Raw genomic sequence first — 16,649 nt, forward strand, 5'->3', positions numbered from 1 at the left:
TTTCTATTCTTTTATCTCTAGCTGAACATGACTAAGCTGCCCGTGTCCTGGGAGGAAGAGCACGTTACATTCCTTAGTAGTATTTGCACCTTTATAATCTCAGTGTTTTCACCACTTTACCTTTCCTACCCATTCTCAGCTTTACTTGGTTTCTACTTTTCAAACCTCCCTCTTTCCTTTCACAATTCACAGCTGGGAAAAGCCAGAGCTCCTTGGCTTCCTTGCTTCATCATTCTTAACGTTCCCATTTGCCCTGTCACTCATACTTGCACTTTCCTTTTTTTCCTTTCCTGTCTTCTTCTTTTTCTTGTCCAGGCAACTCTGTCTGTCCAGCCAGCTCTTTCTGTGGCATCTCAGACATGATCCTCCATCCTTGCTGCTGCAGAACAGCTGCTGTGACATGCCTTGGTCGCTCACCCCCTGACCAGGGCAGTCACTTGGCCTCCCTATTTCCCTCCTTCCTTCTCTCTTCTCTGTTCAAAATGTAGCAGGTAAGACCCTTCTCCTCTCCAATCACTTGGCCTACTTGGTGGCAACTTGGCTACTTCTCCACCTTCTTCCCCTTCCTATCATGCTCAAGCTGTTTGATTCCCAATTTTTCAAGGCCAGAGGTGACCTTTGTGACTGGCTGAAAGGACACAAACCAGTGCCCCCTAAACAAGCCCCTACCTCAAGTTTCATTACTACAGCTGCACTGCAGCAACATTCCTTTTAGAAAAGAATTTGCTGTTGGTTTGAAAACATTTGTACTGCCTTTGATAGGTTTTGTCAGTAATTATTTACCTTCACTGCTAAAAATTGACATTTTATGTTAGTGGGAATTTCTGCAGTATCTTGATTTCCAGCCCTTGCAAAATTTACATCTTTTGTCTCCTAGATTTAAGAGCAAAGAGCACGTCAATCAAAAGTCTGGTCTGTTGTAACTACTCACATTCCTTTCTGCCATCTCTGGTTAAGTAAACAGTTCAGGCACCTTGAGGCACTATAAGCATATTTTCCAAACCCCTAATCTTTCTCTTGGCATTCTTCTTAGCTTTCTCCATGTTTCAGGAACACTGTAGGGTTATGAATCTCAAACCCTACAAAATATTCCAGTAATAGTTGTGCTTTTGATAAATTTCAGAATAATTTGGACTTTTGTTCTGTGTTCCCTTCTTTGTACAACAAAGGATCCCATTAGATCTTTCAGCCACTGCTTTAAAAGGCCAGGCTTTGTTCAGCTGCAGTTAATGCTTTCTGAGAATCCTCATCCTGTAAGTCCAATCTCATTTTTCTTGCACCTAAATACACAGCCTTAGTTTTGTGCCTGTTGGTATACATGGTTTTGCATACTGCCCAAGCAATCCATATTGTTCTGTGACAGTGGTCTGTCCTCTTTACATTGCACCCTGCCCTAAACTTTGTATGCTTTACAGTCTATATCAGTAATATATTGTTTTTTGTTTTCTCTCAGGTTATTAACAAAATACCCAGATTTGTCCCTGCTTGAGGTAGTAAAACATCATTGCAAATAATTCCTGTTTCTCTTCCATTTAGAGATATCTATTTCTAATATATCTGACATGGGCCCTATTACTTTCGTATTTTCATTTGAAAACTAGTCAAGCATTTAGAATTGAGTCAAATTAACAAATGGTCTATGTCAAAAGCAGTACTTTTATCAGACAAATTTGTAATTTTGTCAAAAAAGATATCACAATAGTTTGGGTTGATTTGCTGCTCATATAGTTGTGGTGTTTGGCACTGATTTTATTATTCCACTTCTTTTCTTTAAATTGAGTCTCATATTAGCTGCTCTTTTATTCTGTCTGAAATCAAAGTCTGTCTGGGGTCCTGTGGTAACTTGGATGGTTCTCTTTCCCTTTTTGGGCATTGGCACCACTTCCATTGAACTGGGACTTAATCCATAGTTCAAGCCTTCTGCAAAATCAGCAGTAACAGTCATTGTCCAGACCTGCTAATTTAAACATATTTACTTTCTGTAGCTGGTGTTGGAATGGAAAATATTTCATAGTTATCATATGGTATGATTGTATCACTGAATAAGGAATAGCAATATTTATTTAACATGTCTGCCTTGCCTACAATGTCATTTGCAATTTCACTGTCTTTAACAAGCAGTGGTCTGGTTTTAATTACCAACTGGTATACTTTTCCTTATTTTTTATGTTAATTCTTACTTCTATTTTCACTTAAAACTGGTCTCTTATTTTTACTATGGGATTGTTGCTTTTTAAAATTGTAACAAAATATTCTTAAACAGTTCCTAATTATCTTTTGTAGTTCTCAGCTTAAATTATTTCTGACACATTTCTCTTGGCTTTTTTTGGCTTTGTTAAACTGATCCTTTTTCAAATGCCATATGTATGCATTATTATTGGGGCTAAGTTTTATTTACATATAAATGTAATTGCCATGGTCACTTGTGGTTGTGAATACACTTAAATTTAAACTTTTTCAAGATTACATATAGTGTGGAATATCTTTGTGCTGGATGAGTTAGTGAATTTCTCAGGGTAATTCCAAAAGCACTGTGGTGGTGCCCTGCTATAATTTCTTTTCATTTCCTCTCCACATCCCATTCATATTGCCTCATTCCTCTGTGTCCATTGTGTTCCAGGCACCTGCTTTTCCAATCCGTCTTCCAGCTCCCTTCCTGTAACTGACCCATATAAGTTAAATTCAGATCACTCAATCCTGGCTCTTTCTAACTAAAAATAACCACCCAGAAAGATCCTCCTCTGGGTCTAATTGCTATTATTTTCTCTGTAGACATGTAGGTAATGACTGTGTGTTCCTCTGTGATGTACAGCACCAAGCACTTTGCCTGTGCTTGGCAGGTAGATAAAACCAGAGTCCATTAAAGTCGTAATTGCTTTGATGAGTTGTCGGTCTGCCTTGGTACAGCGATTCCCACAGAGCAGGACTCCTGTTTTCTCCTCCCTGAAGGCACATCCTGTGGGAAGGATGTTCCTCATGGCACATTTCTGAGCACAATTATAGTAACTGGTCTCTTCTCTTGCTGCAGCTTGCTAAGTTTTCAGAGGACACTCTCAGCAGCTACACAGAGATGGTATCTTCTCAGGTACTATTATTATGAATTGTTTTCCTCCATCTTCACTGCAGAACTTCATTATATCTTTTCCCTTCCTCTCTGATCTCCTGCTTGTTGCTAGACCCTTTTTACTTGTGTCAGTTGTCCATTGTCACTCATTTGTTGCTTTAATTTGCTGTGCATGCAGGTTGCATGTCTTTGCCTTCCACCTCCCCATGTAAATACTGCTGTGCTTTGAGTTTGAGAGTGACCTCAATACTGAATCCAGTTGGGCTTTTCTGAATATTGCAAATGGTTTGAAATCAACATTTTCTGTCCTGGAGCAGTACCTCTTTCAAGTCCTGTTCCAGAAGTAAAATAAACATTGTATGCTGTGTGTCTGAACGAAGTGAAGTATTTTCCTTGTACCAGAGAAACCTTGGTGAAGCCAAAACTAAAACCCAGAGGAAAGCGCCCAGACCAAACTGCAGAGGGACTGTGGGATGTTAAGGCTTTTTAAAAGTCTGATCCTGCTCCATAGGCTTCTTATCAGGCTTAAGCACATTAATGGTGTTTCCAAAGCTGGGGCAATTAAACATTCAGGAGCCCTTTTTCTAGGGAAGGAACTACTCTGACCCCTCTATAAATTGCATCATCCAGGTTGAACAGGTGGGTAGAGGAAAGATACTTCTCTGTCTGTCTGGTGTTCAGATTCTCCTTTCCATAAGGAGGCAGATGGACTCCAGGAGTGATTAAAAATCCCTTGGTATGATAAGAATCAATTCCTGTCTCCTTGCTCCCAGTCACTCAGAGGAGTGCCCATGGGTGCACAGACATGTGATTTCTCTGCTGAATATTTTGTTGCCTTTCTGTGCCAGTTCATCATTTAGCTGAGATGTTTTTCAGATATTAAGTGGGGGTGATTTTAGCTGACCCACCTTGTTGAGGAGATCTGTTTCTTTCCTTTTGTAACATTTTTGCTTAGAAGAAACTGGTTTAAATAAGAGGATTATTTTTCTTGGTGCTAGCTCCAGATTGTTTTGCATTTGAGCTTACTGCTGTACTAACCATTAGGATCCAGGGAACATGATTTGAGGAGCTTTGGGGGAAGTGCTCTGCAGTCACAGTATTCCAGAATAACAGCTAAAAAGCAGTAAAATAACACAGTAATTCAATCCTGGTTTTGCTGGCTTTAGGATTGCCAGAGGAAAACACACAGTTCTGGTGCTTGGATTGATTACTGCCCCCCAGACTTCCTCTGAAACAGATCTGTGTAGAAAATGAAGGGTATCAACTGGACATTTTAATTTTGCAAAATATCCCCTTCTTTCTGTTCTGTTACAATTCCTTTGTAAGAATGGAGTAGTCAGGGCACCTTGGCTTTGTTTCTGATGTTATCATTGCCTCAGTAAGTAACCTTGAGCAAGTCACCTCACCACAGGCACCCCATCCTTTACCTGACTTGCAGCATGGTGGTGAGAACTCAAAGGCCTCAAATTCCACAATCCAAGGGGTTGAGTTACTTCATGATAAAAACACCAAGAGGGGACAACTGATTCACTTGAAATGACCTCACTTCAGAATTCATTTCTGTGGTTTTGGGTAGACAAGAGGTAGTTTCAGTGAATTCTCAATTCAACAATCAAACTGACTGTTAGCAATCAGTGGAAAGGGGAAGAAATGCTTTTCCCTGGAGAACACCAGCATGTATCAGGTAACAGGTTCCCACACAGTCTGATGTCTGTCTTACAGTGCATCCCTGTGTTGAAAGTGAAAGCAGGTAATGTCATACTCCCTTTTTTCCTTCTCTCCCTTCATCTTCCACTGAATTAGTCTCTAACTGGCTGATGTCCTCTGCTTCCCTCCTCAGGAAATGATACGCTGTATCTGGAGCCACTTCCTCTGTGTTTTAAAAGGCAAATCCCCAACTCTGAGCTTCACTTCCAGCTTGCTCCACAGTCTGGGATCTGTCACTGTGAGTATTGCTGGGTTGTCAGAAAGAGGAGCCCTGTGAGGATGCTTCATTTGCATCATTCATGTCATCGTTCCCTGAGCACAGACTGCAAACAGTTCACTGTGCTGGAATTAGAAACCCTTCAGGCACCTCTCTTTGTAGAAGAGTTTAAAACTCTCCTGTCATGTCCAAGCACATTTATAGACTAAAACAATAGTTTGAGATAGTCTGTGACATCTGACAGGATGTCTGTATCTTCCAGCTCTGGTTCTGGTTAAATTATCCTCTTGATTCCTGTGCAAGAACCAGCTGGTTTGGGTGCTGGTAAGGTACTAGCTGGTGTAATAGGTTGAATAGTTACTTCCTTCCCTTGGTTTTCATGCCTAGTTTTGTAATATGCTGAAGTAAAGTCAGTGTTAGACAACCCATCAGTCTTGTTAGAGCAAGGAATTTTTGGATTTCTTGGAGTATCATTAGGTGCAGTTTCTTCAGAGAGCAAGTTGGTGAAGGAGGGACTTATCTATCCTCCCATGTGTTTATTAAAGTCATGATATTTACAACTGTGCACTAAGATTTTGCTTTCTTGGGGGTGTTGTGGGATGTTCTAGGTGCTCTGCTGTGTAGACAAGCAGGGGATTCTTTCCTGGCCAAACCCCAGCCCAGAGACTGTTCTGTTCTTCAGTGGGAAGGTGGAACCACCTCACGACAGCCACGAAGACCTGACTGACGAGCTCTCCACACGGTCCTTCTGCCATCCTGAGATGGAAGATGAGGTGGGTGGTCCTTAGTCCATAATGTAGTGTGTTGGCTGCAATCTCACTTTGACTGCCACACAATGTGATATTATAGAGGGCCCTTGTAGGGATTTGATTAACAAAGTGCCATAATTCTTTGCTTAAAGATGAAGAAGCAAGCGAGGATCCTTTTCTACAGAAGTCCTGAAGCAGCAGGTGAATCAGCAGTGCCTTGTGTTAACCACTGAATCACCACTCTGTGCTCTGTTGGTCTCCCACAGCCCCATGAAAGAGATGCTTTGCTCTCTGGCCCCCTGGCAGACACAGTGCACATGGCCAATGAACAGGAGAGGAACAACTGGTCTGGTGATGCTCCAAAGGCTCCTGAAGCCTCTGCCCACCGAAAGGCAAACAGCAGAAGCAAACATCCCTCTGGATCCAACGTGAGCTTTAGCAAGGACACAGAGGGCGGAGAGGAGGAACATACTCAGGTAAGACTTACTGGAGGGGCACACAAGTAGGCTTTTGTGGAGCCATAACACAAACTGAAACCCACAGAGTCCACACTGTTGGGGAGTTTAACTGGGACTTCTCTGCAGGATTCTAGGCTCAAGCTGTATTCATTGTAACAAACTGCAATTTCTCTGCCTGTTGGACCAGGTTGTTGGGGACAGCGAGGTGTTAGCTTGTGAGGCTGAAGACTTTGTGTGTGACTACCATCTGGAGATGCTCAGCCTGTCCCAAGACCAGCAGAACCCCTCCTGCATCCAGTTTGATGACTCCAACTGGCACATGCACCTCAATTCCCTCAAGCCCCTGGGCCTGAACGTGCTGCTAAACCTGTGCAACGCTGGCGTGACCGAGCGGCTGTGCCGCTTCTCCGACCACCTCTGTAACATCGCCCTGCAGGAGACTCACAATGCTGTGCTGCCTGTCCACGTGCCCTGGGGCCTCTGTGAGCTTGCCAGGCTGATAGGTGAGGAGGAACTGGATGAACAGACACAGAGATATCAGAGCTGTCAATAGACACTTCATCCTTGGAGAGCATGAGAACATTTCCCCAGTCCCATTTGCTGAGGAGGTGGAAATACAGAGCTGACTCTGTTGTTGTTTGGTTGCCAAAAGAGTTTATTAAAGAGATGGCTTTTGGCAAGTTCTGACATTGTCAGTGCTATCCAGGGAACAAATGTTATCAAGGATATTGCCAGCCAGCCCTGGCTAGGCTTCGTATTCTCCTGGTGTGAGTCTGTCAGTCTCATCAGGAGACAAAGAAGACCTGCTAATGAACAGATATCTGTCCTGTCTTTACTCTAGGGCTTTGCAGGGAGTTTGGGGATAAATGATGTACCTCAGTTAATTTTACAGATGGGAAAATGAAGGCATAGGGCAGTAAGAGGTTAGAGGTAACACTAGAATTAAAAACTGGGAACTTAAACTCATATCCGTGCCTGTCCTGTGATGTCACAGTTACTCTCATCAGCAAACAAGAGCATGAGCACTGTAATTACTAATCTTGTCCTTTGGAGTGTTTTTCATCCTAGATCTTGAGCCATATTTACATAGATGAACACTGAGCACAGCTTTCCTACCAACTGCTGCAGAGGTGTCAGAATGAGCACAGGCAAAGTGGGTGGCACAGAATCAGGAGAAGGGACTTCCCTTTTGCATTGATTAGAGCCTGACTTTCCTCCTCCTTGTGTTTGTGTTTCAGGTTTCACACCAGGTGCTAAAGATCTTTTCAAGCAGGAGAACTACTTGGCTTTGTACCGCTTGCCAAGTGATGAGATGGTTAAGGAAACCATCCTGGGGAAGCTTTCATCCATCACCAAGAGGAGACCCCCCCTGAGCCACATGATTAACCTGTTTGTGAAGGACACCACTACCAGTAAGGCTGCCTTTTTCTCTGTGCATCCACTTGGCACAGGGGGAACTTTTCCTCAGAGAGCCCAGAAAATGGCAGGCTGGAAGAGTCTGGAGTCCCTGTGGGGTGATGCCCCTGCTCTGCCCATGGCCAGTGCAGATATGATTAACAAACCTCAGTGATTCTGAGGGGGTGGGATTCTTCCCGGCCTTGGCTCACTCCAGAATCACAAATAATTTTTTAAAATTATCTTAGAGAGCACATAGTAGACCTGTTTTCTGTGAACAAATGTCAGTACAGAGCGTGGTATGGGTTTATTGAGTTTTTAATAGACTTCATGATGGTAGTGAAACTAATATTGCACAGGGTTGAATATCACTTTGGGTTTTAGTTAATAATGCTCATCCCTCTGATAAATCAAAAACCAATATCTTTGTGAGTTGTCTAGTTGTTACATTACACACTCCTATATTGCATGCTAATAAGGAATCACAAAACTCCCATGCAAACTCACAGTGACCATGAATATAAACCTGAAGTCATGCAGACTTCTCCACTCTTTCTACGCCTTCCTGCTCTCATAGGAATGCTCTAGGATGGAAAGGATGTACAGCTGGTTGAGGTCTTAAAGCACCTCAGAAAGATTTAACAGCTTGCCTGTCAGAGCTCTTAGTCTCTTTGTAATTCCTTAAATTGACTGAACTTGGCTCTCTAGAGTTGACATATGTTCAATATTGAGTCTGAAATATGATCATTGTGCTGGCCAGAGTTTTACCAGGTTAAATTGTCTTCTCTCACCCACTTCTTAAATTTTTCTTTTTCTGGGGAGGAGCTTTTTCATTTGTTCTTATTGCTGCTATCTTGCCTTTGTAAGTAGGAATTGTTTTGATGCTGAGATTTTTGTGTAGAGAAAAGACCTTTAATGTTGCCTCATTTCAACTCCTTATCCTCAATTTTAAACGGTTTAGGTTAGAGCCTGGAGCTCAGACAAATAGGTGTGACCTGGATTATGCTGTCTAGAGTAAATTCTAAGAGGAATTTTGCCAGTTGGGTTTAGTTAACCGTTGGAACACCTCTCACACAAAAGTCTTGTCCCTTGAAATTTCCTAAAATGCTGCCATTTTAGAACCAGAAATACTGGATTGTGCAGATAACATTGGATGGAGTCAAATGGCTCTGTTTGTGCAGAAGTCAGACCAGATGATCATAACTTACCTCTCCGCACATTATTTGTGAACAAATCTTGGAAAATGGCTCTGTTTGTGCAGAAGTCAGACCAGATGATCATAACTTACCTCTCCGCACATTATTTGTGAACAAATCTTGGAATCCACCCACTCCCATGACATGCTACAGTCAAAGCAAGATACATAAATTCTACAGCTGTAGCAGAAATAGGAGGCAGCTTATCTGTATGTTGTCTTACTATTCTATTGAAATACCTGTCTCACCATCTGGCAGTGTTCATCCCAGATCCACAGTAACCACGTGGAAATGAGATGCTCACGATGTCTTCTGCTGAGGAAAACGGCTTGACACCATCTCTGTCTTCTGCTGGAGCTGCACTGCTCTATTCCTTTTGATCTCTCTCATTGGCTCAGCTGGAGCAGTTTGGTTCTTCCCAATGAGTCCCAGCAGCCATGAATGGCTGGTCATATCCCCTGCCCTATTAATTTGTTTTTTCCCCTTTTGCCAGAGAAATCCTGGCCTGAGAGCTCATGATTTGGGAAGGGAAAAGGCTGAGCTCAGTTTTCTGGCAAGGACAGCTCAGTGAACTCCTTGCAGTTTATAGTGTCTGCAGTCACTGCCACTTTCCCCTTAGCAGGGCTGTGGTGTGGGATTCTGGTGGGAATTAATGGGAAGTGGATTGCAGTTGCTGACAGGCAGGAACGTGGGTACATCTCTGCATGTGGTCATTGCAAGCTCTTGCTCTGTGTCCAGGACACAGGTTTTGCATGAATAAACATCTCTTGTTCCCTCTTTCTGAGCAAGGACTATCTGACCTTAGGAGCAAGGTGGGAAGAATTAGGTGTTTATACAATAAAATAAACCAGAGCTCTGTACAAGTGCTCCTTTGTGTCCCTGAGACAGGCTCCTCCTTTCACACACAGCTCTTATTCGTCTTGGAGGTTTGTTATGCTGATAAACTTGGCTTGTGATGACTATTTATAGCAAAAGCAGAGAGCTGCTATGTTTTGGAAAATCCTCGGGTGTTCCTGAAGGTCCCTTGCTGGTTTGTGTTGAGGGGACATTCTTGGCTCTGGGTTTCACCAGCCAGTGTGAGCATTAACAGGCAGCAACAATGCCTGCAAGAAGACTTTGGGCTCGTTCTTCTTGGCAGCTGTTTTACTTTCGTCGTTTTCTTTTTTTTTTTTTTCATTAGCTCAGCTTTGAAGCTACTGGGGGTAAAGTCACAGAGCAGCTGGAGGAGAGAAGGGAGACTCTACGTGCAGGAAATGTTAATGGGTTGATACAAATGAGAGGGAGCAGGAGGAGTGGAGGGGAGACAGCCCTATGTCTGTGAACTTGTGTCCTGTGCCTGGGACCTGCATCAGGGATGTCACACACCTCTGAGAAAAACTTTCTGACACCTCTGACTACAAGAGGGAATAAGAGATTTTGAGTCTGTATTAAAAACTAAAATAGGGGGAGAAGGAAAACTAGGACAAGCTGTGGTGTCTGTTGATTTTCAGTTCTTCCTGAACGACAGCATGAGTTACTTATTTTTATAGTCTCTTATGTTGAACTTTTGACCATCCTGATTTAACACATTTTCAGGGTGAAAATGTGAAACAGGCTGTTATCTGGCAGGTCACACTGTCAAATTATCTTCTGCTACTTGAATGAAAAGTATTCAAGAATAGCTCTTACCCTTTAGTTCCATGTCTGGCCTAAAAATGAATGCACTTTGCAGCGTAGGCAGACTTTGATCCCCATAGTTTCATCACTGCTGCTTGTACTTTCCTGACAAGAGGCACAAAAGAATTTCTCTTCTGCTCTGTGGGATGCAGGAGCAAGATATTATCCCACTTTTATAGGAGCAGGATTGATACACAGGGTAAGGGGAGAATAGGAAGGGACTACATGGCTCATATTTTATCACAGCCTTGTTTGAACCCACAATTAGACAAAGGGCAGTTACAGGTGCATCATCAGTCCTGAACAATTTCTTCATGGAGACTGAAGACTTTCAGCAGAAGAAAGGGGGCTATCTGGAGTGCATCCAAGCATTTTGTGGGAACGCTTATGTTTTAACAAATAAGGGAGCAGCTGGTGTGATGTGCCCTTCCTGGGAGCTGTATATGTGATGCTGACTCATTGTTCTCCTACACTTCAGGCACTGAGCAGATGTTTTCTCATGGGACAGCTGACATCATCCTTGAAGCCTGCACTGACTTTTGGGATGGTACTGATATCTACCCCCTCTCTGGCTCTGACAGGTGGGCAGCTTTCTCATTTGGGGCATTCATGATCTGTAGATAAAATGCAGAGGGAATCTGGTCACTCTGTTAAAATTCTTTTTGTGATGCTTGTTAAGCTTTTTAAGAGCTTCAAGTAGGTTATGAACATGAACCATCTCTGCTTGTAATTAATTGTTATCATAGCATGTAAGAGATTAGATAGCAACAAGCATTCAGTTGGACTGGAAGAGCAAGCCATTTCTTACTGTATCTGTTGGGATGTTGTCCTCTTGTAAGTTGATTCTGACTGTACTCTGCAGTAGGACTGAATTATAATCAGGTCATGCTGGTGGCAGAGGATTTTTTCTTGCTTTTCAAGAAAAATCTGTTGTCTTACATGAAATGCAAAATGATCAATTGTGCCTGAACCAGTCCACACAATGCATCACGCCCTTGGAGTCCTGCTGCAAAATCTGACAGTGTGTGCTGCATTTTCATCTACAGGCTGAATTGCTGTTCCTGTTGGCACAGCAGACCAGTAATGTTTAGTTTCACTGACTTTTCACATTGTTCTTCTAAATCTACTTATCCTCAGGTGTGAAAAAAACTGTCACTTATCCTTTTTGGAATATCGATCATGTTATAAGCAAATTAAAAATCTGATGTGTAGTCTAATTTGTTACCTTTGTGAATTCAGCTTAGAGAAGGAACTTTACCTTATTTCAGTGACTGAATATTGACTAAATACAGCTCCTGGGACCCAGACTCTGAAAGTGGATAGGAGAAAAGTCTGCTTCTGCAACTATCTCTGCCATAGATCCTGTTGTCAGAGTTGTCAGTTCCCTCTTTGGTGTTTATCTCCCTAGAGATAAATTATGTCTGATGAATTAGGCTTCTGCTGTCATGCAGTGAACTTTCTTGGAGTCATCTGGCAGCCATATAGAGCATATTATATTAATAAGTGTATTTGAAGAGCTCTATGTTCATACCCATCAATCTGATGAGCAAATAGAAACATTCACCACTGCCTCTGTTGGGATATGTGTTCTTGTTGCCCTAAAGTGCTTGCAGCTTGGAGAATGCAGAAGCAGTGGGGAAAAACTTCTTCAGATTTTCTAACCACTCTTTATGGAAGACATTTTTCCAAATACATGGAACTACAGCATTTCTGTATTGTCAGAAATGTGGCCCATTTTTGCTAACTTTGCCTGTTTTTCCCCTCTTCCATATAGGAAGAAGGTGCTGGATTTCTACCAACGAGCCTGCCTGTCAGGATACTGCTCTGCCTTTGCATACAAGCCCATGCACTGTGCCCTGTCCTCCCAGCTCAACGGCAAGTGCATCGAGCTGGTGCAGGTGCCGGGGCAGAGCGCGATCTTCACGTGCTGCGACCTCCCCGGGACCACTCCCATCAAACAGAGCAGCCGCAGGAACAGCTGGAGCTCGGATGGTATGTGTGTCTGCAGTCCTGGCTGCAGCCAGCTCTGCTGCTGGCCCAGGGGCTGGATCTGATCAGCCTAGAGCTGGAAGAACATTGTTATTCAGAGTAGCAGATGGAAATTTGGAAGGAAGAGTTTCTGAAGTAGATGCGTTTTTGGAGGAAGTAATGATCTGACAGCTGGTAGGGGTATTTCTAGTTAAGTTATTGAAGCTTATAGAGAAATTCTTCTCCTTGTGGGAAGTCTGTTTCTAAAGTAGGCTACAGAGAGTCGAGACTTCTGGGTATTTCAGTACTACTTGTTTTGCTATTTGTCTGATTTTATGGAAATCACATGCGATGGGCTTTTCAAAGGATTGAAATGTATAGTGCTATGCAACTATTATTCCTTGATAGATTTTATTGCTGTACTGAAGGAGCTGATTGCCACTAGATGAACGTGACATGTATATGTCCTTCAGAACAGCAGTGGAAGCTGAGAAGGAAGCACATACCATTGCATAAATCCAGGAGGGGCTCTTTTGGAAAACCAGTCTTAACCTCTTTCTGCCTTGGTCTCCCCTTCTGTAAAATGTGACTAGTGGGGTTTCCAACAGCTAGGAACAGTTGTGACTGTTTTCAGAATAATTTTGAGTTTCACCTGTGGCAAGCCCTGCAACTATGCGAAGTGTTTTATTATTTTGTTCTTCATGCTGCATCCAGCCCCCATTCACCATAGACCGATGTGGTGATGGTGAAGGAACCCTGTCAAAGAGCCTTTGCAGGCTTTTTGGAAGTGTTTGCAGGGAACATGATTCAGTTCCTTTGCATCAGCCCCTCGTGCTCTGATGCCACCGTGCCTCAGCTAGACGTGTTGTTTAGGCACAGTAGGATGTGTTTAAAATGCACATGTGAACATTATGAAGCACACATCCTTGACCTTTCTACCCAAATTCCTTGTGACTGATCCCTGCCTTCTGTTTTATCTTTTTCCTTTTCACGCTTGCTGTTTCCCACTTGTGTTCTTGGTCTCCTGTGTGGGGATGTCCTGAAACCACTTCTGTGACTGGGTATGCTGGGACAAATGGATGTCTCTTCATCTTTCCTCCTGTGTTTGTATTCCTGCACATTTCTGTGTCTGGATACCGTGTCCTTGGGTGTCACCTTGGTGGACTCCCTGCCACGTGGCCTTTGTCTGATGCACGTGGCCCCCATGTCTCAATGGGATTGCGTGTTGTTTGCATGCCTGAAGAAGGGATTGGGGAAGTGATGGAGAAGGAAGACTGTATCCAGGCTCTGAGTGGACAGATCTTCATGGGAATGGTCTCATCTCAGTATCAGGCCCGCCTTGACATTGTCCGCCTCATTGATGGATTGGTCAATGCCTGCATTCGTTTTGTCTACTTCTCCCTGGAAGATGAGCTCAAAAGCAAGGTAAGCTGTCTTTGCTGAACCCCCTGACCTTGCATGGCCCCTGGTTGTCTGACTGGAGAGTTTAGCTCCAGTGCAATCTAAGGTTAATCTGATTCAGCCCACTAATGAGTCCAGAAGGTACCTGCGCTCAGTATGGAATCAGTCTGCAGTGCTCTGGCCTGGGCAGCCACTCTAAACCCCTTTGTCTGCTCACTCACAGGTGTTTGCTGAGAAAATGGGTCTGGAGACTGGCTGGAATTGCCACATATCCTTAACACCCAATGGTGATGTGCCTGGCTCAGAGATCCCCCCATCCAGCCCCAGCCATGCTGGCTCCCTGCACGATGACCTCCATCAGGGTGAGAACTGTGCCTTGCCCATTCTGAATGCCATGTGTTTCCTGGGTGGTTCTGTTAAACCCATTCATGGGTTCCTGTGTCCACACCAGACACTTGATCTGTCAGAGCTCTGAGCACAAAACTGGATGGGCCTCAGCTGTGTGTGTGTAAGCGACATCACTTTACATTTATAGCATTTCTAGCCAGCCAGTACCAAGTTTTTGGAAACAGACATCCTTCTATGCACCAGCTGCCATGAATTTATGTGTTCATGAGTGCCTCTGGTTCTTGCTGGGGCCCTGGTCAAGCCACTGAAGGTCATTTGCCTGTCCATTACTCTTTTTTTTCCTTATTTCAACTGGGATTTCTTTATTCTCTTCCCCTAGAAGGATAGCAGAACAGATAAAGTATCATGTCTCCAAAGAGCAGAGACTAGGCTCACATATCTACCTCTGAACAGATTAGTCATCTAAAAATACTGCATTTTATATGACTGAGTGGGAGATCTGAGTGTTGCTAACCCAGAAAATCAGGCTTCACGTTTCCTGGCTTCTGCAGTGCCACGTGCATGTCCCACGTGGGTGGCACAGGGGTGGCAGAGGCAGGTTTGGGAGTGTTGTTTATGCTGCTTCTCTCTGCTCCAGTTTCCCGAGATGATGTGGAGGGGCTTCTGCTGATGGAAGAGGAAGGGCACTCGGATCTCATCAGCTTCCAGCCAACAGACAGTGATATCCCCAGCTTCCTGGAGGACTGCAACAGGGTGAGGGGCCCCTCTCCCTGTACACCTTCTACTTTTGTCATGGGTAGGAGTGTCACCTCAGTAATCCTAGAAGAAATTCCTTTTCAAAGGAGATTGGTTTCCATTGGGACCCCTGATTTCTCTCACCCTCTTCCAGCTTGGTATCTAGAGCCTGGAAAATTTGGGATTCTCTTTTAGTTACTTCTGCTGAACATCCCTTTGCTTAGGAGTTTAGGAAAGGAGGTTAGCAAACATGGGGTAACCTTGAGAGCTGCATCTCAATTCCTCTGGGTCTCATGAGCTGGGCAGGGAGTGGGAACATCCCCACTTTCCATGCAGACAGAAGAAACACTCTCTCCTCCAACTGTGAGCCACAGACTGATGCTGCCCAGGGGTCAGAGTGTGAGACAAGCCCTTTCTGCTTCAGAAAGACCTCGCATGTCCTCAGCAGAGATTACAGGAATATCAGAGATACAGATCCAAAAAAAAATTTAGGCCTGGTTTTAGAAGGCAAGAACCCTTCTTGCCTTGCTGCAAGTTGATGTGGCTGCAATTGAAATAGATCCAGATGCTAGAAGACAGCAGACGTGTCTGATTAGATTCTCCACAGGCAAAAAGTCCTCAGGAATCCTTGAGCACAGGTTTGTCACACTGACCTTACAAACCCTGAGGGCAAGCACGGGCATCTTGACAGGTCAGTGTAGAACTTTATCAGAAAATTTTAGGCAGTGCCTTGGGAAAGCTAGTTCTATCTGCTGGAACATGAATTTGTATCTGATCTTGAAGTTGCATAATTCTAGGAATCATCATTCTCATTTCAGCAGTTCCCTCTGAAATGCCTCTCTCTCACACCACCTCTTAATCTGTCCTTTCTCTTTTTCAGGCCAAACTCCCCCGGGGGATCCACCAGGTGAGACCTCACCTCCAGAACATCGACAATGTGCCTTTGCTGGTGCCCCTGTTCACAGACTGCACCCCAGAGAGTGAGTGGCCTTTCCTACTCCTGTCCATGAATTCCTTCTCCAGCTCCTTGGTCTGGCTCATCCAAGTGTGGATATGGGTGAAGGGGTTACCTTCCAGAAATTTAAGAAGACGTGTTGATATTAATTACCCTCTGTTGCTACCTGTGAGGAGCCAGGTGTTAACTGAATTGTAGTGCAGCTGTTGTACAGCTGCTGAATTGGGCTGAGAACCACTCCTTTCAATTTGCATTCATAAAAGACACAAAAGCAAACATCCAAAATGCTACTGCCTTTCATTAAATAAGTGTTATCAGTGTACCAGGAGACTTTGATCTCTGCTCACAACTCTTCTATAACCTGGAAATCACTTCCCAGAAGAATGTTCTCCTGGCAGTTGCTGTTAACACCTTTTGCTGCTTTGCAGTTTTTGATTGCAGGAAACAGAAAGGACAAAATCTCTCTCTCTCTAAGGTATTACTTAAACAAGGGGGCTGAGTGCTCAACTGGCAAATAACTGCCAAATCTGCAGTAAGTGTGGAGCATCATTATGATTTGCCATTTTAGTACCTCTGGTCACAGTTTCCAGCATGTCAATCACAGTCCAATCTGCCTTCATACTTAGTTCCCAAATTTCCTCTCTCTGACAGAAGTGGCAGTTCCCCTCTTGACCCAGCCCCTCACTGTGCTGCAGGTCTTTGTGCACCAGGCATTTAGTGAAGGTGTTTACAAGGGAATCTGCAGAGGGGAGGCTTGGGTTTTTTTGCCTAGAGCATTCTGGAAAATCCATATATACACA

The 16,649-nt window shown here is 43.8% G+C and overlaps 1 protein-coding gene across 2 annotated transcripts in view; it reads left to right on the plus strand.

Moving 5' to 3' along the window:
- The window catches only part of TMEM94 (transmembrane protein 94), a 50,683-nt gene that overhangs the window by 24,617 nt on the left and 9,417 nt on the right, over positions 1-16,649 (plus strand). The window contains exons 11-22 of one of the 2 annotated variants that reach the window (XM_084218308.1): positions 3,029-3,085; positions 4,905-5,009; positions 5,597-5,761; positions 6,004-6,213; positions 6,383-6,698; positions 7,434-7,607; positions 10,921-11,023; positions 12,217-12,434; positions 13,654-13,835; positions 14,035-14,173; positions 14,797-14,912; positions 15,775-15,874. In XM_084218308.1, the coding sequence (XP_084074434.1) occupies positions 3,029-3,085; positions 4,905-5,009; positions 5,597-5,761; positions 6,004-6,213; positions 6,383-6,698; positions 7,434-7,607; positions 10,921-11,023; positions 12,217-12,434; positions 13,654-13,835; positions 14,035-14,173; positions 14,797-14,912; positions 15,775-15,874 (1,885 nt within the window). The remainder of the gene's footprint in view (positions 1-3,028; positions 3,086-4,904; positions 5,010-5,596; positions 5,762-6,003; positions 6,214-6,382; positions 6,699-7,433; positions 7,608-10,920; positions 11,024-12,216; positions 12,435-13,653; positions 13,836-14,034; positions 14,174-14,796; positions 14,913-15,774; positions 15,875-16,649) is intronic. The other variant, XM_084218309.1, reaches the window with a different exon arrangement.

Source organism: Fringilla coelebs, assembly GCF_963513975.1.
Source record: "Fringilla coelebs genome assembly, chromosome: 19".
Taxonomy (NCBI): Eukaryota; Metazoa; Chordata; class Aves; order Passeriformes; family Fringillidae; genus Fringilla; species Fringilla coelebs.